The following is a 27,506-nucleotide window of genomic DNA, read 5'->3' on the forward strand; positions in this document are numbered from 1 at the left end:
TGACTAATTTTTATTTCTTGAATCGTTGCTGGCACATATCCTGAAATACTTTTCCTCAGTTCCTTCATTTTTTACTTGTTTTAGAAAACGACGCAAGTTGAAACCGTCCTTTAAGGACCGCAGATCCCGTTCGAGCGAAGACAAATTTCACAGCGTTAAAAAATCTTCTTCCCTGCTCAAATTTGTTAACGCCAACATTCGTTTTTCCCCGACAAAACATCGAGTCTGAAAATCCTTCGGTCAAAGTAGTGATCGTTTATCAGCAGCGAAATTTTTTTCGATCACAAGCGAGTAAAAGCCGAAATGGTGGTCCATTTTCGACGAGCGACGAGGCGAGTACGTAAGTTCCCCGCCACGGTTACTTCCTGCACCGTGCGCACATTGCGCAATTCTCTTCGGCAGCCTAATGTCGAACATTTCCTCGAAGCGGGGGAAGGAAGAGAGGGAGGAGTTAATGATTCTACCGCAGCGATTGATACTCGCCGTAGGACGATGATTGGCGGTGTATATATCTGCGGGCCGATTGTGCTGACCGCGGTCTTACTGATGTCGAGGCATACATCGTCGATGCATTTTCGTAGCGTGAAAGGTCGGAGGGCGAAACAGCTGTATCATTACGACTCACACCTGTATATTCCACATACTTCGAACATTGTACATTTCGCTGTTACAAAAACGAGCAATGCTCGGGGGAATATTATATCTATATTTAAACCCATTAAAGCCCAATTGTTTCCTTTCCCTGCTGGCCAACGCAGATGCGAAATTTTTCATTATTTCTTCTCTCTAATTTAAAATCAGAATTTTTGGAAATTTCGACGATGGCTGGTGCTCGAGTTAAACTGCGTTGCTTTTCAACGATTTTATTTGAGTCTCTTCGTTGGAAGATGAAGAATTTAACAAGATTCGAGCGATTGATTCGAACTTTTACCGATCCCTGAGCGTGGATCTCGAACGTTGCGAAACTCGAATCGGAGTGCGGACGTTACTACGGAGACGATCGAGTTATTGCACAATTGAAAAAGGAAGCTTCTAATTGGCGAAATTTAAAACACGAGTGTACAATTTACGGTTAGCAATTTGAACGAGTTCGGAGAGAAATATTTTTTAGGAGATAACTAAACGAGGAAAAAGATGGGGGAACTGAAGCAAATGGTTCGAAACGCTCAACGACTCCTGCGGGTGTATGTGGATGAACCTCGAACAAAAATCCGTACAGAGCCATGGAAAAGAACTTCCGCTTTGAATCCCCTTCATTTAGCCCTTTCGTTGGGACTCTCCGGTCGACGAGGAGACGCATACCTCCGTATTTCCTTAGCGAGGGTTGAAACGGCGACGAAAAAAGTGAGAGCAGGCCGCGTGTTCTCGACTCGGTTGTAAATTACCGAAAGGGCATTTTGATTAAATTTTTTATTGTAGCACCATTACGAGGGGGCGGGCTCGTGGCAACTCTTTTCCGAGGCCAATGGGGATCTCTAGGATGGCTGATTTAATGTTCAGGCTCGTCGGCTCGTGTAAATACACATTTCCGTATCCATTTCCGAGTGCAAGTTGAGCCAAAGTTTTGCGACAATTCAAATTCCATTTATCTCCACTTTCTCATAAAACTGATTCCAACAAGATTCGATTTCAAAAACCTTTTTCGCACGAGATGATCGAGTTGTGTCTACGAAAAGCTCAAATCCAAATCATTCAACAAGTGTTAAAAGATTTTTGTGTTCCGTGGTTCTGCGCCAGACGACGAAAAGCGTGACGAGTCGAGTCTATTGCACGGATTCGAATCGTCCCGTGCATACGTGACTTCGGAAATGCGTCTCATAAAAGTATTGTAATTTCCCGTTGGTTCGCTATTTCGAGAAATTTCGGAAACAAAAGTTACGTCAAAAAAATTAAAAGCAAAAAAAATGTCATAACGCAAATTGAGCAAAGGACGCCAACAGTTCGTTTTCCAGTACATGGAGCAGCGAGTTGTTTCCAAAAGTGCATTTATATGCGAGTTTACAGACCTCCATTGCTGTGAGCATTGCCGTTAAGACTTGAAGCTTCAAAGTCCAAATGTCGAATGAAACTCCTTAAATTTGAAAGATTTTTGCACGCAGCGATAGTATAAATTTCCAACGAGCTTATACCAGGGAAAAGGCGTTATCACGAATGCAGTGTTGCACAGGTTGAACGACGTCGTTGGCATCAGTTGGAGTGTCTGTGCGGAGGGAAGTGGCCGAGGAATCCCTTCTCCCAGAGTTCCTCACTCTCTTCTACCCCCTGGTTGGAATAGTCGCCGGGGAGGAGACTGGAGGACCGCGGGAGCTCGGTATCCGCGGCTCTTGGGTCACGTGGTATTGCGAGGTGGGTCGAAGCCCCGCCCCCGCGACTGGATCCGCGCGTCGCAGGCAGCCGAGAGTTCGCGTCATTCATGGCCGTAGCGAAGCTGAAGCTGCTGCTGTTTGCTGCTGCTCTCGTCATGCTTGCTTGCTTCGACGTTGATATACGCAGCGAGCTTCAGCCTGCTCTCTCCTCTTCATCTTTTCCCCACCTCCGTCGGCGCGTCTCTTCTTCGTCTTACTTTTCGTCTCTCGTCCTCTTCGTTACCAATGCACTGCTCTCGGCTGCTGCGGTTTGCTCGTGCTCCGGGTACGTCTTTACGGGATTACATTTTCTCACCCGTACCCACCTGTCTCTCTCCCATTATACCATAGGATCCTCCTGCTCATTGCACTGGCTCAAGCGCTCTCGCTCGGTTCGACTCGATGCAGAGGGTAAATAAAAGTGCGTTTGAAATTTTGTGCAGCCCGAGTGCACGCACGCATCCGTAGATCTATATACACGTTCCTCGCCGTTTCTCTCGCACTCTCGCTGATGTCCGCGACGTCGACATCGCCTCCTTCTCCTCCTCCCACCATCCACTCCCGAGAGCGCTCAGTTGCTCCACGTTTTCCCCCCTGCTCGACCACGGGTTCCCCGTTGATCTCTGCTCGCGCCCCCCTTTTGCCCCGTTTCACTCGTTTGCTCTCTCGCGCGCGCGATCGTCCCGCGAGCGGAGCAAACGCGCGCGCGCCTCTACCGCCAACACCGTGCGAGCCCCCCTCGTTCGGTCTCACCAGCTCTCTCCTATACAGTCTACCCAAGCCGTTCTGACGGGCGCGTAACGTCCTCCTCTTCGTTGTCAAGTGCTTCACCGTGTACTTGTTCCGTGTGTTATCTTATCGTCAAACGTCATTCGACATCAGTCCCAAGATCCGCCGTTCGTCTCGATCGGGTCTGTCGGTATCTCGACGTCGGCTCAGTCGCCTGGTATTTTTCGAGGAAAGCTCAGGAAGATTAAAACCAAAAGTTACGGGTGCGGAGAAGCAGATATTTGCATCATGTAGTGAACGCGCGAAGACAAGGCCAGTCGTGCAACGGGGGTACGATCGGCTGATACGTGCGGGGAACCCGAGGGGTGCGTGCTCCATAGGGAAATACAAGGTGGCAGGGGTAACCGTTGGAGAATTCAAAGTCCGTACTGTGTTTTCATGAAAAGCGAGATCGAATCTGCGATAAAAGAAACGGAAGATAGAGACAAGCCTGAGCGCAGGTCAGGGAAGGAGCTGAAGATAGCGATCAGTCTGAAGACGTGAGGAAACTTGGACGTGATCTCCGACCTACGCTCCCGGGGCTTTTCCGACCCGCGTAATCCGCGCTCCATTACTTTTGACGACACCCAAAAGTTACGGGATTCAACTGATTCGTTTGGTGAAAGAGGTTCGACCGAAATCAACGGGAAAGTGTTGCCGGGCTCCCCGTAATCCAATCTGTTTTTTCGACGACGTTCATTCCACCGATTTCAGTTAATAATCGTACAAAATCAGGGTACGAACGGAGCAGGTTTTTACGAGTGTGAGTGCATGTGTTTTGGGGCTTTGTGGATATAAAACAACGTGCGGCAAGGATAACAAGGCTTCGTGGTGGACGGGTGGTTTATGCAGCGCGGCGGCGGGGTCGCAGGCGGCGGTGGTGGCGGTGCCGCTGCGGCTGCTGCCGCCGCCGCGGCCGGACGCGGCCTCGCGGACCTCGCCGAGCATCCACCTGCTATGAGCGGAGCACCCGGTTTTCACTGGGGCGCTATGATAGCCGGTCATCACGCGGCCGCTGCCGCGGGTATGATGCAACCACCGTTGTCCGGTGTTGGTGATTACGGACTCGGTACGGCTCATCATCCCACCGGACATCCGGCAATGCCTATGGATCTACACGTGCCTCAACAAGGATTCCCTTGCTACAGGTTTGTAGAATTTTCCTAAACTAAAATCCACCCAAAAGCATCAATCGTTTCCTCACACCGGAGCGAGAAACGACGAACAAATTCCATGTTCACGTGGCCAACGAAGCATCGTCACAGAAAAATTTTTTCAATTCATTCCGAACATGAGAATCGTTTCTTGAAAATTCTTCGATCAGTTTCCTTGAAGTAAAGCTAACTAGTTCGATGTCAACGCAGAGTTTGTGGTTAGCGATGGCAAGTTGAAATGTCATTGAGTCGAAAATTTGTTGAAAAACATTTTTGAGGCGTCGGAATGAAAAACTTTTCGAGATGGACGAACGAAAAGTAAGGGCACGAAAGTGGAAGAGAACGTGGCGCGCGATGGTGAAATGTTTCACGAGGGATGTTCAGGCGGTCTCGAGGGTCCGATTGCTTTCGGGGGTTTGAGAAGAGAATGTATACGCAAAGCGTGTGTTCCGGTATTCGGGTATCTGTTTTCGTTTCCGAATCGCAAATTGCCCGGTTCATGCCGGTGACTGACCTACGTCAACGTTGGCTCTGCACATAGTAAATACTTGGGACGTGAGGTCGATGACTGATGAGATAATGATCAGTGTCGAATGTTGCACGTACACAAACATCTCAGGGAATTGTATTCAAAGGTAATTTTCGATGGAATGGCTAATTGTCATGATGATTTGAGGAGAAACGCCTGCTTTTTTGCGTCGCGGACAATTGAAATTGGCCATGTTTTAAAATCCTGCACAGAATCCATTGAACTCGAGTCGTATTCCTCATGAATTTACACGCTGCTATTACGCTCGACAAATGGACGGCAAAAGACGCTTAATTTGTGCGGATCGTACAAAGGTGAAGGCGCAAACGGTCGAACCGATTAATCGATCGACTCGTTCGCGATGACAGGGATTAACGAATCACGGTACGCGGATCGACTGCAGCTTAATACAACTGTGAAGACTCGGGGCTCTGGAGAGATCTCGAGTCACGAGATGGAGCACGAGAACGCCGAGAGCGCCGGAATCGAAGTCAGAAGCCGCCGGCAACGGCAGCAATAGCTGCTCCGTGGACACGAGACTCACAAGAAACTTATTATAATTCCTAGCTCGTCCGGATTATTAGCATTCCGCTATCAATTATCCGAGAGCCGCGTGTGCATGCGTCTCGTGCTACTCCAGAGCTCTTTATCCCTCTCCTTCGTTCTTCATCGGTCTCTTCCACTCGCTTTTGTTCATACACACGAGACCTTTCAACTCTCCTTGTAAACGTTATCCTTTAAGGTCTCTGACCACAGCACGCGCTAAACGTTAACTCGCTTTACTGTCTTTGTCGCGAGCCTCTTATTCTCATTCTTTAACAACCAACTCGAAATCTGCGACTCGCACCATTCGATTGAGTCCATTAGTGTTATATTGTGAAATGATTCTCATGCCATTGAGATTCCAGAAAGTATTCCTCGCTCCTTTTCACCCTCTAGACTGAAATCTGCGATTACAGGTTTCGAGTCGAACTCAGGAGTGTCAAATATTCGACGCGGTTCCATTCTTTAACGCCGAGCCCGGAGCTCTACGCCAAAATTGGAAAAATCTTAGTTTCAGAACTTCGATAGAAAACGCAGGAATGTGTAAACCAAGTAAATCCGGAATTTCAAATACCGAAAACTACACTATCATAAATCAAATTTTTACAGAATTTTAGCTTGGAGACGAAACGAAGCGTTGAGGAAGAAATTATTGTCACTTTCAAGATTATTTTATTTATCGAAACCTTCATAGAAAGGCAGAAAAAAACCACATGAGAGTCATCTCTGACCCCGATTTTAGGGACCTCATGTTCCTACGCGATGAGCTGAATATCGATGAGTGATCGGTGGTTGGAGCACTCGGTGCAATTCGGCACTGCATCGAGTGTCATTTGCATCCATTAGAAGCTCAGAAAACAACCGAACTTCATCACACGGATATGTTTTTTTGACTTCATTATTTCATGACAACTTTCCCCCCCCCCCCCCCCCCATTTTGATATTCATTGAGGTCGATAGAAAGATGAGGGTTGATAGAAACCTTCGCTCCAATCATTTCGCCATCAAAAGTATACCGAGAAATCGGAATCCTGAAAATCCCGGTGTCTCCAGACAAATGTTTGAAGTTTTGTAGCAGAAGAGCTGGAGCTCAGTTCAAACTCGAGATGCGGCTGCTAAATATCCCCTCGGATTTATCACCAATGAAGAATATTATGAGCACTACGCATTTTTACACGTGAAACGTACCGAAACGGTTATTAGAGTCATGCGATTGAACGAGATGTCGTAAACTACGATGTGCCGCATAGAGAGAACGATGTGCCCGAATCTCGGATGCTTGACATTAAGCAAAGTCGAGGGAGGGCGCTGTCCTATCGTGTGTGGCACATCAACACTGGCCAGAAGGACAAGCAGAGCGTGCCGAATGCCACTTGTTGCTGCCCCGTAGCGGATACAAGTAACCCTCGTCAGTCATTCTTCACTGTTTCGCACTTTCCCTTCTTTTACGTGCGAGCTGTGAGGAAAAAGTACTAAATCGATGATAATACTTTTTAGGTGTTCGTAGGTCACACCCATTTCGTTTGATGTACGGTACGAATACGGAGGAAACGGGAGGGTATATAAAAAAAAGAAATTTATTATTCAGAGGAATCCTCATTGATAAAAGTATCGCTTTTCATCATTTCGGCACATGTTTTTGGAGTGAAATGTATGACGAAAACTATGCTTTCGGATAAATAAAATAAAATAGTTCCCGAGTCGTACCAGAGATACAATAGTTTCTGTTTCAGTGGTTTAATTTCCTGTTTTAATTCTAACTCGACTATTTCATCCGCAGATGAATTTTTTCAGTAACAAATTCGAAAAAAAGCCTGCTCGGAATTCCAAGACTCCAAATAAGGGGAATTTCGAAATTATATGATACCTCGAATAAGAGTAGTTCAATCGAACTATTCGCAATTCCATCGAATAATGTTTCTAAATTTTCGTGCAAAACTGTATTTGGTTGAAAAATTCGGAAAAATCATCGATCACGCGTCCTTGGGTAACGTGTTTTTATGAGTCAACTCGATGCTTCTTCGATTCTCGTTGATAGCAATCAGCGCATATTTGTTTTTCTATCTGAACTACAGATATGAACTCGATAGTTCGTCTATTTTGTTCGTTTTTCAACCACGTTTGAATGCAACTGCCAATCACAATGAATAATTTCGATAACGGAGGAGGACAGAGGCCGCCTTTTTCTCCCAGTTAAACATGTACGAACATAACAGTGCGGTGATGACACTAATAAAACTTGAATTCTGTATAGAGTTATTAATCCCCGGAGCGAATAAGCTGCGGGTGACAAATGATACTTTATATAGAAATTAACACGTCATTGCTCAATTATCGTGCAATGCGGCTACCGTGTGGTATAAGAATTTGAAAGAATCAAAGTTGAGAATAAATATGAATAAATAAATGTCTCGTGTGGACGAATTTTTCCAACAGTTCATTTCACAAAAGCCTGCTTCGAAATTCTATTTATTTAACAAGAATTGCAGGTAAGCCGGAATCTCGCTTGTATCTACTATTGAATGCAGTAGTAGTTGGGGATCGCACGATAATGGTATAAAGTGGCAGCGAGAATGACCTGTGAGTTAGAAGAAAATTGCTCCAACGCTTTAGGAGATACGGCTCTGCTGCGGCGGTACGGACGTCCGTACTGAACTGAGAGTGACGGCCAGACAGTCTCAACACACTCTAGACACGACGAACGCTCTTAATCAGGATGGCGCGATGATGTGACAATGATATCTTGGTTCAAACGTTTTCCATCCACTGAATCAAGCAGTCAAAGAAACTGCGATATGACTGACGACGGTCGTTAATTGTTTCATAAATTTTGTATACGAGCTCCGTTATTCCGTATTCCGGAGCGAAGGGAGTTGATCGATCTGACTCGGTCAGTGAGAGCTCAATTAATCGAAGACTCATCAAAATTTCGAGTCGCATTTCATAATTCAATTTTCATACATTTTTACTTTGACCGTGAAATATTCGACGAAAAAATTCCTGATTTCGCGGGAACAGTAAATTTGACTTACATGCTTGGTCTACATTTTCGGTGATACTTGAAGAAAATATCGATAAATGAAAAATTTCTCGTTTATATCTGGAAATAATCGTCGAGTGTGATGGAATTTGAGCTTATTGGCGCGGATAGCGTGTAAGAATGAAGAGATTGCAAATGAGATTCAGGAAAGACCACGTGGACAATGTCGAAAAAGTTAAACAGTCGTTGTTGTTTTTTTATTCTTTTGTTATTGCCCATCGAGCTGGTCTCTTCTTTGGCCCTTGCGGCTATATCGTATCGCTTTAATGACTGAAACGTACGAGGCCTAATAACCCGGCATTCGTCCCGGTGGCTCATTTCTCCTCTCGTTTCTTCTCCTTTACTCGCAACGACGCACCGAGCTCCTCTCTCGTGTGCTTTATTTTTTCTCGGTAACACTCGCGTGCGCGAGTGAGCGAGTACGAACGTTCTCGTTACGCATTAATGTATGCAGAACATACCGTGACACGGTGGGCCCCGAGGGGGGGCCCAGTTTTATCCAAGAGATCCCGAAACGTTTCAGGACTTGGTGGCTCAAGGGGCGGGGGACACTGGAGGCTTGAGGTAATTGTTACGACCAGATAGTTGATCCTCTTTTCTCCTTGGCAATGCGGCATCCGCTTTATTCCTTTTTTCGACCCCTCCTTTTCTCTGTCTTTTCTCATCCTCATCGAATTCCTCAAATGCGCTCGATGTTTTCGTAGTGCATAGCGTCAAAATTAGCGAGTCACGGGAGTGGACCGAATTACGTTTTTCTCGAAGTGTCTAGTTCATTCACAGATTAATTTTCATACTTTCTGGTTCCACGTGAGTCAGGATTCGCATAGGAAAATTCCAACTGCACGAACAGTATTGAAATGAATATAAAAAGAAAATTGTCGATGCAAACGATTGATGGAAAACTATTTGTGGTCGAGTATCCAGTCCTCGCGTCTACTGCCCATCTTTCCTCGGCCCCGTTTCTCCTGCGTCGACGTTATTTTTGTCGGTTTTTTTTTTTTGAGATACCTCACCACGATGTGTAATCAGGGCAAAGGTAATTTTCCTTTTCGATAGGCTCTGTAAAATAGGCCAGAAAGATGTTTAAAGATGAATGACGAAAGAGAGGCGAAGGAGAGACAGAAAGAGAGCGAGGATAGGTCGACAGATATAGTTTGCTGTTGGACACCCTGTATAGATATCGAATGATACAGAGAGGAAGAGAGACAGAGTGCGAGGGAGAAAAGGAGAGAGGGAAAACAGAGACTCTGACGAGAGAAGAGCTTCAACGTGGACAGGACGGAGTAGAAACAGCCAGAGAAGCAGCAGCAAGCATCGAGAGCGTTATTGAATGATGGGCCAGCCGACTACTAATGGGGCCGGACGCGCGGATATAAGGGATCGTAAGAAGCGAACGCGCGCGCGGCGGATCAAGGCCTGCGGGCTCCCTCTGCTTTTGCTCGCTTCGTTATTTCTTTCTCTCTCTTTTTCTCTCTCCGCATCTCTTTCTTTCTCGTACGAGGCAGAATCTCCAGGAGACTTTGCTCTCTACGGCTCTCTTTCTCTATCTTTCTCAACCCACGGGACAAAGATACGATGAGCAAAGAGACGCGAAGAAACGAGCAAGAAGAAGGATCGAGGATGCATTCTTCCGTCGTTCTTCAAAACGACCGGAGAGTCATCGGTGCGGGTGCAGCATCCCTTTGGCTACCGCGAAGAAAGCGAAAGTTTTGCCGCCCGAACATACTCACGAAACGCACACACAGCTGCTCCCTATTTCTGGACGAGTCGCCTCCAAGCCAGTTTCACTTTGACAGCATCCCGCGATTCGGATATGTCGAGTGATGGGAAAATCGGAGCGATGATTTTTCGTGCCAATCCAATGTCTATTGATGAGGAAAAACAAAGCTTGAATTTTACTGGAAGATTATAGGCAATTTCGACCCTTTCAAAGTGCATTGTATTGAGTTCTGATCCAATGAGCTCACAACAAAATCTGAATACTGGAGATGGTTTAAGGGGCTGAGAGAACAAAGTATTACAAATTGTGTTTGGCGAAATTCATAAGACCGGAAAAAGTGTGGACAATCCTAATCGTGTGGATTCGCCGCAAAGTTAAATACGAACTCGGACATTATTCGAATGGACGAGAATAAAAAACGTTATCATTGCAAATAAAGTAATGTCAAAATCGGTCACACATGTCCGATTGACAAAAGCCCAAAAATGGCAAAAGGCTTATATTCGACCAAACGGAACACGGAACGAAACTATTTTCATCCCAACATACATAGGTATTGGGTTGCGAAAGAATAAAAGCTTGTCCGTAGTTTTGGGGCAGGAGGGTAGTGGGGGTTGGTTAGGAACCCCCCTTAACTTTTTTCTCGGCTATCGGAGAGTGGATCGCACGCTCCTGCCGCCGCTGCGATTCCGGACTGCAATCAGAATTGATTATAGCCTGCCGAAACTCTGCCGCGGACGCTTCCCCACCTTCTTTTCTTCTCTCCCTCCCTTCCTTCTTCTTTTTCTCGTTATTCCTTTTTTCTCTCGTTCTTCGTATTATACAACTCGCTGCAGGCTTTTCGAGCTCCTCCCGTAAACGCGCTAATCTTTGCATCCACTTTTGCCTTTTCTTTTTCATTCGATAACAGTGGAATGACCCTGGACCAAATTTCCTCATTTACTATGAATTCGGTCCCGCGTATGATTGCCAAATTTATGGAGAATTACAGGAAACCTTTAATTTCAGGTACTCGAAAATCATCATTTTCAACATATATTTTTATCTCAAAAAATCAAACTGTGAATTCACGTGTAGACTTAAAAACAATTACCCTTCCCTTTCAAAGCTCTTGTCCCAAAAAAATGGCCCCGTTTCATTTCCCTTCGCAAGAAAGCGACCAAAAGCCCATCGTACCATGGATTCCCCTCCCAAATTTCCATACAAAGATTGAAATATCAAATCTCTTCAGTTCTATTAGGATTATTCATTGAACCAATTCACGACGAAACAATCAAGTACGACGTATCATTTTATATATTACAACCTTTGAGGCAGTTAATCAATGTTGATTCCGATTACTTCTTTGCCAGAGCGAAGGGGGCTCGGAAGAAGGTATTTTGAATATTCCGTTCGGGGCAGTTTGGAGTCTACTATCGGGAGTAATTAACGCGGGATTGTAATTCCATCGGATCGTTATCGTTGCACTTTTTTCGTACGTATATATTACATATGAGATATATGTATTATTAGACGGTACGTATACGCGTCTATACATATATCGTGGGAGATTGACGGGTATAAGAAATTTGGTGGGCTCGGATCCCGATTCCCGGGCGTTCATCGCGCAGGGAGCAACGGATCGAAATCTATTAATTAGTAGGAGACACGCCGATGAGATTGCGAGCGACGTTCAATCGGGCCGTGCTCTCGCTCTCTCGCAGGAGTGATTTAATGCCTGGCTTAATTACTTTGAAAAACGTTTGCAGCGAAGGGAGGCCGGGCGCGCGAGCGTGCAAGCGCATCATAGAAGGATTGTGAACGAGAATAAGAAGAAGAAGAAGAAGAAGAAGAAGACGAAGGAGACGAAGTGGAAGATGCGAGGGAATAAAAATAATCAAAAGGGAGAAAAATGAGAGGACGCGGGGGCGGGGAATCGCGTATTTTCTCCGTTGCTTGACCACTCGCGGTCTTTTGCTCTTGTGTTTCTCGCTGCGAGTACCACAGAATCGATACAAGCTCGTCTCACTCTGCTCTCGTATCGGAATATTTTTTCCCTCTTTATCGTTCGTTCTCTGCGTCGCTCGCGCTCAACTTTTTCCTTTTTCCGCACTCGAAGTGAATTCGTACAGTAGAAACGCCGGTGAAAAGAATCCCTCTGAGCCTCCGAGAGGTGCTTCGATCTTTTCGGGGATCGCGCGTGCCGAGATCAACTCTCCAGTCGATAGAAAAACGAAGATGAAAAGAAAAGAGAGAAAAAACAAAAGCATCGATCGAGTCTTGTGCCAAACGCGACGAGATTCGCCGTTCCCCTCGCGACTCTCTTATTTTCAGCTCTTTCTCCTCATCTCGCTTCGCTTCAGGATTCTCCTTCGTTTCTATATATATATGTATCTGTACGGGGCCGTTGAAACGGCTCGCTGATTCTCTCCCGAAACCGATTGAGACGCGATCCATAGGTGTTTCTTTGAAGAGACGAAGAAATGAGCGAGAAAGAGAGACAAAAGTTGGCCCGATTTCTCAAAACAGTGTGGGCCAACTGACAATCGTTCATGGGACCGAGCCCAGCCCACCTTTAACAACTGCGTTTTGTATTCCGAGAGACATCGCGACCGGTGCGAATAGACTCGTCAGGAAAGCCTGTTGGCTCCGGAGCATCCTCCTCATCGCGTCTCTCATCATCATCTCCGACCGGATTTCTTGCTTTGTGGAAGCCAGAAATGCTAAAATCTTCTTCCCCGAAATGAGAATCGTCCTGAGCGTAACCAGAAAATCATCCAAATGGGAAGAACCTCTTACGACGTGATGCTTTTGGCTGCACGGCAACGATCCACGACGATATTCAGTAGCTCGGCATTTTAAGGACTCTTTATTAACATTTTTATGGAACTGGAGTCAATTCTTTTTTGATGGTCCACAAATATGGCAATCGAAAGTTCATTCTAATGGGCATAGATTGGAATCATGCATCGCTTTCCAATTGAATTCTTCGTACAAATGTAAACTGGCACTGAAGCTCTCCGCATGTATCGACGAGTATGTTTTCTCTTCAATTTCTTCATATTGGTAGGTAAACGTTAAAACGCTTTTCTAATACTGAACTACTATGATTGCTCATAAAAAATAGTTTCATGACAACAAGTGGGCTGCTCGAGTAGGAGGAGATGAAAAAAGAAATCTTTCTCGCACTTCCTCCTGAAAATAAGCGTATCGATCGACAAATTCGATCGGCATCGTGAGAGGCGATGAGAATGAGAAGAGAGGGAAGAGGGGGAGGTGGAAAAAATCCATCTAACACCGTGTCTAACGCGGGATCGAGGCTCTCTTTCGTGGTTTATCAAATGGGTTTTCTATGCTCCTCTATGAACAATGAGAAACTCTCGATATCCAATATCTTTTTGCCTCTCTTGTGAGATACTCGTAGCGTAAACGTGTGTATATATATTTGGAAGGAAAAAAGAAGGAAAAATAATGGCTCGGTAGTCGCGACTCTCTTGTGCAACAATGAAACAACTTGGACGCCCGAGCGTTCCATCGTGTACCTCGACGAAACGGTTTTTCTCTGCGTTTCACGTGTAAAACCGTTCGCCACAGGCACGAGGAATACTCATTGCTTGAGTAAATTACACTCCGGGATTCGCGGGAAGAGAGAAAGAGCGAGATTCTACGTGCGAAGTGAAGCTTTGCACGAGACACGCTTCGTGATCTCGCGGAATTCACTCGAAACGAAAGAAAAGTTAATCACTTTGATCCGGGCGCACAAGTGCGTTGGAAAATGTGTGCAAAACGAGTTTTCCTTCTCGATGTCGACGAGTCGATGCGATCGCAAATTCTCGTCTGATCAAGTTAGCCCTTCGTTTATTTCTTCTGCTCTTATCAGGCTTTCAGCCTTTTTCTTTCGTTATTCGATGGAAACTAAGAAACTCGAGCGACTTCGGAAACCGTGACGACTTCTTGGCTACGTACGATCAGCTGAGTTGCTCAGCTCAATCGGTTTCGTTTAACATATGTTTTTTTTCGGATGACTGAACTGTCAGAAAAGAGAATCAAAACCAGTTGAACCAAGGGGACCTTTTAAGGGTGGGGAGTGGCAGCATGAAGCAGGAACAAATTTTTAACACCCCCTTATTTCTTGGTTCTCGACCACGACGAAATCCCCGCAGTTTTCACCCCAATTCGTTTTCCTTCTTTTTCTTCCTCTCCCCCACTCCCTGACTCTTCGCATTAACGAATTTACATTTTTTAAATGGAGCGCGCGCGCGCGCGGGGTTGAGCTCAGGCTGTACTCACGGGGTGATAACTCGCGAGCCATTTGTTCCGCGAAGAAATGAAAGTCCCGGAGAGCTCTTCCACGCTTTTATATACAGATATAGATTTGTACGTCGGTATACATAAGCAAAACTGCGGTGTTTCTGTGCGCGGCGCTTCATCTTAATAAAGAATCACGACACTCGAGGACTCGGCAGAGTCTTTAAAATGGATTTGTCCCACGACGCCAGTATAAGGCTGGCGTTTTTTTTTCTCCCGGGCAATTAATATCCATTCGCGGGGTGTGAGGGGGGAGGGCGGCGGCGGTGAAATTGGGGATTGGGGTATATTCGTGAATCTTGTTCGACCTTTTCACACCCCCGTGATGAGCGAGTACAAGCAAAGCACTTACTTCCAACTCCCTCTCGCACGTTTGATTTCCTTTCATTAACTCCGGAAAGGAACTTGGCAGTTTTTTAAAACCGACTCCCTTTAAAATTATTCATCTCTATCGCACCGTAATTTATACCGACATCGAGTCTTCGAGTGTGTGAAAACATATGTAGCGCGGCTTATTACGATTCGCGACGTTCCATTATCGGGGGGTGACTCCCGGAGTCACAGACTCTTCTCCGTTGGAAATGAGCCGAGGATCACGGAGGTGTGAGAGTCTATACATATTTAATAAGACCACGAGCGATTGTAAAGAGACGAACTCGCGACAAAGACAGTTCGCGGAAGACCCCACGAAACTGCGGGAAGGAGGCGCAGAAAAATCTCGAGAAATAGCACAAGACCATCTTCCCAAGGCCTTTTTTTCTCAACCGAAACTTCGATACTTTTATTCAAATCTCGATCCAGCTCTTGCTCATTCTCACGAGGGGACTTTTCCTCGACGTATCAAAGAAAAATACACCGAATGCCTCCGCGGCATGCATAAACATATTATTCCCCACTGCCTTCGCCCTTTACCTTCTCGTCATACATTTTTCAAAATCTTCTCTCCCGCGCTCTTTCCCTTTTACTTCCCTTTGCCCTGTGACTATCCGCGGTCTCCGGAATTCTTGTCGATCCCGGCCACTTTTCTACACTCGACGAAGATTACATTCCACGTTTTACGTCAACCAACGCGTCAAATGAAATCAGCCCGATGCGGTTTTCGAACGAATCGATCTTGCGCTGGGAATTAACTTCATTTTCACTGCTTCGAAAAACTTGACACGATGCACGTGCATTATAAATCGACTTGTCAGGTTGTTTTCCAACAATTTGTGAAGTAAATAGTTCAATAAGACCAATCAGTGCTGATTTCTATCCCAAAACGTCATTATCCTAGATTTTATTTCATCGGAACATCCGACGCAATATACAAAAATAAAACTCCGACACCGCCAAAACTTTTGGGATCGTTCTAAATCGAAGAAATTGCCAGTTTTTTCTTCCTTGCTCTCGTGTTGCTAATAATTCATCCGTCGCTGTTTGCGCCAGAGCGAATTACCAAGTGGCATGTTTTCGTCCGTGTTCCGTACGAGTAAGGCCCCGGAGGAACTTCTGCGCGAAATGCGCGCGGCGTGCGAGAACCTCGTGAATCATGACTAGGAAGAATACAAGTGGGAAGTGAGAATAAGGGCGAGAGTAAGAAAGATAGCAAGCAAGAGAGAGAGAGAGAGAGGCTCCGATAAATATAAAAACGTCGTAACTCAAGCAGAGGAAGATAATAATGAGATGGGACAAGTCGAGCGGTCTCGAGAACACACGTTGTATCTACCTACTGTGGAGGAGCACGCGCGAATATCGCTGGGGGCCACTCTATATGTAGCAATATACGCATGTCCGGATATATCTATACGTCGGAAACAAAAGTGTATAACTATACACACGAAGACGCATCGGGAAGGAGCCGGTCGCCGTATTTCATACCGAATACAAACACACGCGTGTTCATAATTTTTTACGTCGCACGGCCTCACCGTAGCAACTTTAGGATGAAATATGTCGTCGGGACAAATCACGCGATTACGATGTCAATTTTTTTCGTGACAATTTCTTTCTCACTCATTTTATACTATTTTTTTTTTTTTAATTTTACATGAATAGTTCAATCGGTGGATTCGGGAAGGAAAATTTAATTGACCTCGAGTCAGCTGAGACCCATTGCAGGGTCGGAATTGACTGCAAATTCTTTCTGGAGCGGCGTCTGATTTCGTTGTCTAAAATTACACAAATTGAACTAGTTCCTGTCGAACACCTCGAGCTGTTCGGATGATCAAACTTTGTCGATCCAATTGCCAGTCTGCCGAGTGACAAAACTTATCTAGTGACAGAGGTGATCGATTTAGCTAATGAGAATTTAGAAAACTTTGTATACGCTATATGATGCTGAAGTTTGCAACGTTGAGGTCCAACGAAATGGTCTAAAAAACTCTCCAATAATTTCATTAATTCTCCAATTTCGTTCTCTTCCGAATTTGCAATTCGTAGTTTTTCAAGCTACACCGATGCTTCGTGAAATAAAAAATTGGTGAATTACGAATGTCTTTTTCGTTCGTTTCGTTGGGCTCGTTGCCAGCTACAGTGTCGTATACGCTTCTGAAACGAGCGTTATCGAATAAGGAAGAATTTTTTTTCCTTGTCCGGTTGTGCCTTCGCGCTTCAGTTTGTATTGATGCGTTTGTCACGTTGTCGTTGGATTGGAATTGTTTCTATTTTCCAACAGCAACTTAAACCGATGTTGGTTTCGGCGCTGACACGAAAAAAATTACTGCATTCCAAGCATCCAAATTCAGAATAGTTATTCGACCTGATTTCTCGAGCCTGGAAAAGTTTTTTTTATTGCAAGGTATTACGTATTATTTATCATAGGAGTTGATTCGTGATTGGAGTTATGCGTAGTAAGGAGTCACAAGACGAGAGCGAGAGTGAGTGAGATACGAAAACGTTGAATGCCATGAATGGGTGAATGTGTTGTAGATATGCATGACGTTTGACGAGCTCTGGGGCAGGGGGGCTCTGTTGAGAGAGGACCGTGGACCGAAACGAGAAAATGTATTGAGAGAGAAAGAGAGAGGGAGAGAGAATGCCTCTGGGTCAGTTCGAGTTTAGTCGAGTTTATAAGGTTAACTGAGCGATATGGGGGCGTCGTGAGGTCAAGTGGATGCGTGGGTGGCGGCACACTCGTCACAAGAGAGACACCGTGATGATTAAACGACCCTATTCCTCGATGTTCCATATCTGTTGATTCAACTCTTCTCTTTTTCTCTTTCTCTCTCTCCCTCAGCAGCTTCTTCATTTTTTTATTCATTGTTGTCTTTCTCTGCTCACCTATCATTTTTGCTTTTCTCGAGTCGTTTCACTATCCTTGTGTGTTTTTAATGGATTCACATCTATGTATAGTTTTACGACATTGCTGCAATCCATAATTCGCGATTTACTTTGATTTAGAACTGCTTTATAGCCTCTCAAGATTTCTATGAGAATTTCAATGCTTGTTTTTCAACTTTACGATATTTTCATGATTTCTCAAAAAGAATGACTCAACGTACTTGACTTGTGTTGAAAAACTTTTGGTGAAAATGAGACAATTTTCTCAGGATTTATTTTATCTTCGACTGGTTTAGCTGTAACCATATTTTAGACCACAGTTAACGACGGTAATACTGGAGTAGCAGGGTAGGCATGAGAAGCTGTGGCAATACTTGTTTGGGGTTTCTCATGAATATGGAAAATGCGAAATTGGAAATCAACGGAATTGAGCAACGCGAAGCTGAAGTGATGTTACGAGGTCGGAAAAATCTGCGAGATGTTAGCAGCAGCGGTAGAAATAAAAATAAATATTTCGGAATGTTTCCGCACGAAATTTGTTCAACTCCCTCCAGACGCCAATTTTAATTTTGACCAAAATCATGGAGGACAATCGAGAAATGTGTAACCTCAATGGTTTTCTAGGTAACGAAAGATAAAATGAGAGATCGAGAAAAAACTCAGTTTGACGTTTGTCCGAGGGATTTACATAGAATAAGGTAGTGAATATTTATAACTATATATATAAGAGTCTTCTTAGGAGCCTTGCCGCTCGATGGACAAACACGCCATACGGACAAGACGTCAACTCGGCTCCGTTATGTCAAGCGAGCCGCTGATGATTTTTCTCATTATACGGCTGCTATTGTAAATCTTTGCCTCGTCCCTGTCACTCCCAGCAAAACTTTTTCCGGATTCCCTCGTTGTATAATCTCTTACGTTCCTACTATTGTTTTACTGACGTTATCGAGAGAGCAATAACGAGAGAGCAAAAAAGAAGTAAAAAAAATCACTCGGCAATTGGGAAGCGACTTGCTTTTCGCAAAAGTGAAATGAAATCAGTCAAATTTATCATTTTCGAACCTTAGAGTGGACGAAAAAATTAGTAGACGCGATCAGTCTTGTGGGATCGCCTCGGAAAGGCTTCGTCTCAATTCCCCAATCTGGAAAAAAATCGTCCGAATCTCAAGAGTGGGAACCATTACGGAACGCATCGAAAGTTTCTCGTACACACGTGAATCGGGTGCAATAAATACTTGGTCATACATAAACGTGTGTAGCTGACGAAGTATCGGTATTTTCCCGGGCTCTCTCTCTCTCTCTCTCTCTCTTTCGAAAAGTTCGCGAAGCCGCGGTGAGTCGACGCTGTATCCTATGAATAATACACGCGAGCGGCACAATTAGCTTCGCCGTTTCCAATTTAATCGACGAATTATCAACCCTTGAGGGAACGGGCTCGCACATACGATGAGATGGGTGATCAGCGAGGGGAACAAGTTCGTGTGTTAAGAGAGCGGAGAAATGGGAGAGTAACAAGGTGAGAGTGAGCGGGAGGCTGATGGAGGGGGGAGGGGGAGGGAGAGAGGACCCGTTGGGTTGCCTCATGGCAAAAAAACCAAGCGTCTCTGGCGATGTAGCTACCGCGATCTCGTCGCCGTGTGCCGCGTTCGAACGATCGACCGTTGCCGCGGAGTTTCGCACGAGATTCACGTACGTTTCTCGACGGGATACCGCACGCAGAAATTTATAGGCCCTGCCCCCCGATACGTTGCCCCCTTTCTTTTCCATTCGTTCATATCCACACTGCTGTTGCGGCTTCCTCTCCCCGAATCTTATCTTTCTCCGCGCGTTATCGATTTCTTATTACGATCTGTACGCGCACGTATGCGGATATAAAGTTATAATCAATGGGGACACCAGGAAAATTAAAATTCGTCGAAAATCGCGAATGACAACGGTAGCAAGAGACTCGCTGATGAAGACCGCGATCATTGTAAGGCTGATGGAAGCTCTTGCATCGATGAAAGCTCGGTGATTTTGGATTCCGAGGGAACTAATCGTGAATAAGTCGTGAATGAAGATCGAGGCACCATTATTCCTGATACAAAAAGTGTCCTGCACTTCCACGAGGTTAATGATGTTCGTGTTATTTATTCTTCGTTCGTTTTCGCAGGCGTACATGTTACGATCATGGATTTTCGAGGTTTTCGAACTTCAGTCCGAGCCAGCTTTCAAATATTCGGGTGCAGACTTCCGTGAATCAGCGTTTGTATAACCGGAGGAAAGTACCGAACACGTGTAAAGCGAGTGGAAAAAAATGGTAACAGTATATACGTCTTGGTCGATGGCAGTATCGATCGGACAATTACCATGACATTCTGTAAGATCGTACACATGAGATTCGATAAAAATTACACGATATAACGCGGTCTTTGGATCGCGAGGGGCGAAAAGAAGAGGGGCGGGGAGGGCGGCAGGAGCAAGCGATCGACTGGGCGCCCCGCGGTAGCCCGAAGCTAATCGCAGTAGTGCCTTCCACCCCCCGCCTCCCTCTCCATCGTCTTCTCGAGCTACCGCGCGCGGTGATTCGTATCGTTGCCTCGTTTTTATCGTCTCGTCGAAGAGGCCCTTTCTCTGAGCTCGAGCTTACTCGCCGCGAGCAAGATCGCTCGTAAGGATCTTTCAGAAACTCCGTTTCTCTCGCTCTCTCTCTCTCTCGCTTGCTCTTTCTTATTATTTCTTTCTCTCTTATTCGTTCTCTGTGGCAGAAATCCATCGAAGACTACTCGAAGAGACGCGATTCTCCGCCGCTCCTTTTCTTGCTTCTGTTCTGCTCTTTGGCTTCCGTGGCTCCATGTGCAGTTCATTTCTCCTGTTGGCATCCCCCGATATACTTGAGCCATAACCCGAACGATAAAAATTCTCAAACGAGAGATAAGAAGCTCGTTAATCGATGCGCTGCAGTGAGACGCGCGCGCGCGCGCGCTCTCCGCCGCGTTCGCAAGTTAAAACACGAGCTAACTCCTTAAACTCCGGGAGCTCTCTACTCAAAATGGAAGCGCCACGTAATTATGACCACACCGCGAGACTCTCTCCCGCTGATAGCCCCATGATGGACTCTCGTTATGGCCTTTCCCTTCGTCCTCTCCTTCCTTCTCTTTCTACCTGGTCTTCCTGTAAACCGAAACTTCAACCTCTTCAAATCCACCTCGCGATCGTATGTAATTAAGACGCTTAAGGACCGCGCTCCGTCCTTAACAAAACTGCCGGACTGCGTGCGCCAGCAAAATCCGTCAGCAGGCTAGCTCCCAAAAAATTGCCCCTTAACACGATTTCAGAACGAATAAAAAGAAAAAGAAAAACAGAAGCTCCCTGATGATCCATACGATTTGTCATTAGCAAGACTTTTCAGCGAGGATCGATCGGCGTCAACCAACCGAATCCTCCAAACAACGAAATTAACTCGCTCGAAACAAATTTCCATTCGACATTATCACCATCGAAATTATATACGAGTCTTGCCATTGTGGCAAATCAATTATTTCAATGAAAATCGTATAAATTTCCATATCGTTGCACCAACTTTGTCTGAATTGAATAAGGCTTTTTTGAATCAACTTCTGCCAGCATTTATTATTCATGCGTGTTCACTCGCGGTCCCTGAGTCACGCTTCTTTCGATGAAGACGTTTATGAATTATTGTTTTGTTTTTCACGAATAATTATTCCACTCGAAAATATAACAATACACAAGATATTACATTCATATATTAACTGTGTCGCAATTGACGCTACAATTACGCTCCGCGTACGTAGATCAGGCTGTAACCTCGTTCTCGCGCTTTATGTTATGTACGCGCGATATACACACAAATGGCCCATGTATACATTGACGAATCTATATAGGCCTGTACGTATGTATATGAAACTTATGTAGGTATCACCTTTTGTAATTCGTCATCGGATGTGCCACATCCTACGTGTTATAAACTACACGAGTTCTGCTCTCCTCTCTCGCCTCTGTAACATGGTAGAGTTAAATTTATGGTTGCCCATTAACATACTAGAACGCTACGTTCCTTTAAGAATATACGACGATTTGCCTGTACAAGTTTGTCTGTACGGTAGCAATAGAGCTGTAATAGACGACGGAGAGCAAAAATCCTGCTGAGAGTTCGCTCAGATTCGTCACGAGGAGCTACCGATCCTTCACCTTTTATTTTTCAAAGCATCATCTCGCTTGAGCAATTTCAGTATTTACACGTGCGCTTGCGAAAACTTCTCAAATTGCGTATGCTTTTGCCCTCAATATGAAGAGTTGGAAGGATCCCTTTGACACGTGGAGTATTCGTTTACTTGAGTCTTCGTTCTTTCATCGCGCGGATTTCCATGATTTTTTGTCTGTGAAATATCTCTCACCGGACCAATATTGACCTTGCTCGAGACCAGCTTTGGGGGTCGTTGGGGCGACAATCTTTCGGTGGAGCCATCGCTGTGGTAGGAAACCGAGCACTTTCAGGCAATAACATAGAAAAAAAATTGAATAATTAGGCCGAACTTGATCAATGTTGCGGTTCAGGTGCTGAGTCTCGAATCTCTTTCTATCAGCGCTAATCGATCGTTTTCAGCTTGTCCGTTATCTTTATATTGCCTTCTCAAAATAACGTGAATGGTATGTTGAGTCTTGTGCTGTGGCAATCAACTGGTTAGTAATGAATCGATGCTAGCGTTCTACTCTAAAATTAGAATGCTGCGAGAATACTGCAGAGTCATTCTCTCAGTAACGTCTATTAACTGTGAATCTATATAGGGAATTCAACAATCGATGTCCTTTTCGGCGACGTCATGGTTTTGGAGCAGAATTCGAATGGTGATGCCGCAAGGACCGTTATACGATCCGAAGCTTCCGGCTGCAAGTTATTTATTTTTGAAGATTTCGAGACTGTGCCCTGCTACTGACTTGAGTGTCAAAATTCTTGCTTACAAAAAACCACACGTTGTCAATGACAAAATTTGCCGAGTCCCCAACTGTGCTTCTCCACATTCATAAAAATTGGGCCTGATTTTCAGATTGCAGCAAATTCACAGCATTTCTTGGAACCTTTTCGAGCCAGTCTAGCGAATACAAAAAAGCAAACTTTGGTAGTATTTTCTTTGACGAGTCGTTAATTACGTGTGACATAAAAATGTGCGGGTTCACTCCCTCGAATAACTAATGACTCACCGGAAGAGGATGAATTAGTCAGGACGAGAGGAAAGGAGAGGAAAAGTCGGTCAGAAAGTGGGTGATTGTCGAGCGATGTGTTGAGATCTCCTCGTTGAAATCCGACCCGAATTTGAGGTCACAGAAGTGACAATCGATGGTGAGACACCCTGTATGTATACTGAGATATCAGCTCCACGGTACTCGGGAACAGAATAAAAACGGTTTATGCGAGTGGGTCCGGTGCGTTAACGGCCTCGTTGAATCGTCTCGAAGGGTAAAAGGCCGATACATGTATACACGCGCACGTATCAATATTGAAGAAAAGCACTCGACGAGCGATTCGACGCCCGTAATTGTATTTTTTTCGTGCCGCTGTCGCCGTCTTTTTCTTTGCTTTGCTGGCTCATTGAGAGCGGCTCGGTCGCACTGCTCTCGTGAGCAAAGCGAAACGGAGGGAGCTCCGCCGGCGTGTGTAGAACGTACACCTGATATGTGCGTAAGCTCAACCCGACGCCACCTCTCCTCCTCCTCGTTCTCTTCTCTCTCGCACTCTCCCGGTGGCGAATGAACGACTTCGGCGTGCACAGGCCACAGCGCCACTGCTTTATGATCCTGACACCTGATAAAAAGTCTTGATGGGATAACACGCGAGTCGGTGACTATTTAGATCAAAGATTTTCGGATTTCGCTGATTTCAATGTTTCTTGAAGGGATGAGTCGCGTGCAGGGATCGCCATGGACGGAGACGAAGCTCCGGGGATCATCGAAGAGTCTGTAGAATCTCGTGTGAATTCCATTCAACTTTATGGATCAATGTTTGACGGGGAGCGTAGGAATGAGAGTGTTGGTCAGCGTTGCGCTCGCGGATGATTGCTTCATCCCTCATTTACTACCGCGAGCGTGAGAAAGTGGAAAAGGACGAGACGAATGGGTCGAGCCTTTCTGCGGAGGAAGATCCGACATGTAAATGAGCCTGCGTGCTGCTATCTGAGCTGCGCGAGACTATCGTAGGCTCAACACACGTTCTCGCGGCTCCGTTGAAGGGAGCCCGCGAGCGATATCTTTTGAAGAACGAGTGAGAAAAGGCGAGCTCCAAATGCCTTGAGGTGTGAGACCTCTACATAGCGTACATTTACGTATACACATCCTTAGAATCCGAAGAGATTCTTTCGAAGAAGCCTAAGAGTGAGAGAGTATCTCGAAGGGAGACGCTGCGGCGCCGCACACTCTCGCTCTGATCCCGAGCCAATAAATCCACCTCGCCTCATTATTAAGCTTGTCTCTTTAATTGAAATCTCATGTTTTTATTCCGAACTGCGAAACTCTCGCACCTCATTCCATTTAATTTGCAGTATTTTTGTTGTTTTAATTAGCCTATCTTTGTGATGCCAACGGAAGCTGAAACAGCAGCCTGACACACGGCTCCTCGAATTGAAGTCTTTGGAAATTCTTGGCCCCCGAGGTGTTTGCTTTAAAAGTAGGACTTTCTGAGACCGCAGAAAAAAACAACTTTACGGCATACATAAGATAAAAGGCGGATGTTTTGGAAGAAATAAAATGAAAAATCACTGTACAAAGACGTCTGCGTATATCAGCCCGAGATTGCAGTGATTGGGGAACTAATTAGGGGAAAAAGATTCCCTAGAACTCAAGACACGGTGTGTGAGATCGTATCGACGCAATGTTCCATCGGTCCGATTATTGAAGGCGCCTCTTCTCAGGTCATTCGGAATCGTTATCACACACATAGACAGCATGACTATTTGTGAGTTTATATACCGCGATTAATATCCCTTCGGTATCAGACGGATCGGCGAGTGCGCGAGCGAGGAGCGAAACAAAAAATCGAAGGATTCTTATACCCGGTGCGCAGCGACGACGTTGATTCGGGCGGTGCAACAAACGCAACACACGCACAGTGCTGAGAAGGAGGGTAGAAAACTTGTCGAGGTTTTGTTGCATTTATATATGTGTGGAAAAGAGTGGGTATACGCAGAGCCGGAGCTCAGAGATCGCGTTGTCGCGCGCAAGCCGTAAAGTCCGGCGACTTGTTAACTTCTGATCGATTCCCTACGGCCTCAGGCCGTATATTACAAACTTTAATATTAAATTCCGCACCCGTCACTCGTAATAGTTTCCACTTATCCGCTCTGCCCGCGTCCCTCGTACAGATATTTGTATATGTGTCAACTTTTTTTACTTGTATTATTTAGCTTTTTTATATTTTTTGTATACAACTGCGGCGAGGAAGAAAGAGAGAGAGAGAGAGAGAGAGAGAGCGAGGTGACTTACAAACCCATGAAATGAGGTGACTGCATTTGCCAAACTTTATTTATACTCGGAGCAATCGAGTGTTTTTGTATTTGTATGAAAAACTCGATCAATTAAGGTATTTTTAGAGTTTCCAAACCGATGAGAACTCGACGCGGGTCTAATCACGCGAGTCTCGAGATCGTTAAGATGCTATCGGAAGAGGAAGATTTCGCTGTGTGATCGGAATAATCGGGATTCGCGCGGGTGATCAACGGGGACATGATCACGCACCGAGAGATACTCGAATTGTCATGAGAGAAAGAAAGAAAGAACGACTTTCCATTTAAGGCTGTGTCTCACCTCAGATTTATTCGTCCTCACCGGTCGAATGACATTCCCGTCATCGCCGGATCAACGTTCTCGGGAATCTCCCTCTCTTCTTGCCTACTTCAAGCCCCTCGCATTCACGCTTTATCCTCCCCCTTCCCTCTTCCTCGCTCTCTTTTTATCCGTCCAACCTCGGACATTTCTCATTCGCTCTCGTTTCACGCTGCGTATGAAACTTCGATGCCACAGATTCTTACTGACTACATTTAGCCCCGCCTCCCTTTGCCTTTAAACAGCACGAGCACAGCCCTTTTTGTTTAATAATTGGAACGCCTCGTATATACGTATACAACCGATGAGATAAAAGCGTTCCGGGAATCTCTTCCATTTTCGGATATCTCTCTCTCTTCTTCTTTTATTCACTATATGTTGTGACTCTTCCAGAGTTATCACGTGCTTGAACTTTCAGTACATTCTCTCTGCCTCTCATTTACCCCTTTTACTTCATTTGTCACGTATCATAGTCCTGTTCGTTTTTTTTTTATTTTTTTATTTTTTTTATTTTCCATTACTTTTTTCGTACAATTGACCGTTCTCATATCGATCTTCCGCGACAGCAGTATGAATAGCATTCCAATGGCGTTGCTCTTCCTGAATCGCTGCAGGAATTTTCTCAGAACCGTACGGAATTGATGGATCTGAATCTTCGCGTTGCTCTACCGAAATAATTAAGATTTTTTTGACGTTCGATTTTCAGAGCCAATTTGCAGAAAAATTATCTGAAAGGGTTTCGTACAAACTGACAGCGTCTGATTTTTCGTGATCGCATTCATCACGAGTCGTATCATAAAAAGGAAGAGAATAAACGAAAGAGAGAGAGAGAGGATTAGTTTGAAGAAATTTTCCCATGCTCCAACTTGATTCATCGATAAAGATTTTGCTAGTTAAAATAGGTATGAAATGGGCAGTGAATTTTTTGCATGTCCGCTTAAGGATCTTCTTAATTCTCATAAGTGCGGAGAACGAGAGATAAAGTGGAAGGTAAAAGATGCTTCAAGAGGGAGTGCGTAAGTGGAAGGATGTCTCCGGAGCTCACTCGAACGGGAAACAATGTCACGAACGATACTTACACGCGCATTCGCACTGCAACTTTTTGTGGCGCAAGATAAAGAGACAGCAACAGAGAGGGAGCGAGAGAGGGAGAGAGGGAAAGAGTAGGCCTCGCTCGAAGAGTGATATATATAGTAGGCAAAAAAAGAAAAATACGAAGCATGATCTCGTCATGTGGACTCTTGAAAACCTTTATACGGATTACCAATCCCATCATTTACTTTCCGCATCGTATACCTTTCCTCTCGGGGTCGTTTCTTTTCCGGCTGCGTGTTCCCTACGGTAATTGAAAAGCGTGCCCCACAAGTTTTCCCGCGGTGACGTTTCTCGCGATTGTTGTTTGGAATAAGAATTAAATTACTGGGCGAGGAATATACCAGGGAGGCCGAGGGAAAGAGCGAGAGGGAGAGAGAAGCGGTAGGCCGAAAGAGAAATGAGTTTTGTGCACAGTCCACTCGTACGAGGTACGAGGACTCGAGGATGGATCGTGACGATCGCTTTTCCACCGATCAGGAGACTCATTTCTTTACCCACTTTCGTCCCGGCATTTCTGAGGCTGGAGCAGTACTTTTGTACGCGCATACGCGCACAAATAACGTGCGTTCCGTCTCGGACTAACCTTGCCAATTTCCCTATTTCGTCGTCTCGATCGATCGCGGAATAGCGTCCCTCGTTCGGTGAATGAAACGAGCCCTTTCCTGATGAGCCTCATTTCCCGTATCCCCTCTCCCTCGAAAACCTCAGTCATTTTAACTCAACCGGAAACGTTCATTTTAACGGTGACGGAAAATAAATCCACGCGGCGAGGGTGAAGAAGCAAGGATGAGGGGAATCCTGGAAATCGAAACTCGGAAAAATTCGTTCGCGATGCAGTGCTTGCTAGTTATAAAAATATATGACGTAGCAAATGCGGATTATAAAATACACTTACATATAATAGAGTTGAATTCCTGGGATTCGTTCGACGAGGATCGATTAATTTCTA

General features: G+C 45.2%; 1 protein-coding gene across 1 annotated transcript in view; it reads left to right on the forward strand.

Moving 5' to 3' along the window:
• Positions 1 to 3,987: 3,987 nt before the first annotated feature.
• The window catches only part of trh (trachealess), a 159,943-nt gene continuing 136,424 nt past the window's right edge, over positions 3,988 to 27,506 (forward strand). Inside the window, exon 1 of the mRNA XM_043412842.1 lies at positions 3,988 to 4,261. Coding sequence (XP_043268777.1) covers positions 4,071 to 4,261 — 191 coding nt within the window. The 5' untranslated portion in view covers positions 3,988 to 4,070. The remainder of the gene's footprint in view (positions 4,262 to 27,506) is intronic.

The sequence above is a fragment of the Venturia canescens genome, chromosome 2 (assembly GCF_019457755.1).
Source record: "Venturia canescens isolate UGA chromosome 2, ASM1945775v1, whole genome shotgun sequence".
NCBI classification, from domain to species: Eukaryota; Metazoa; Arthropoda; class Insecta; order Hymenoptera; family Ichneumonidae; genus Venturia; species Venturia canescens.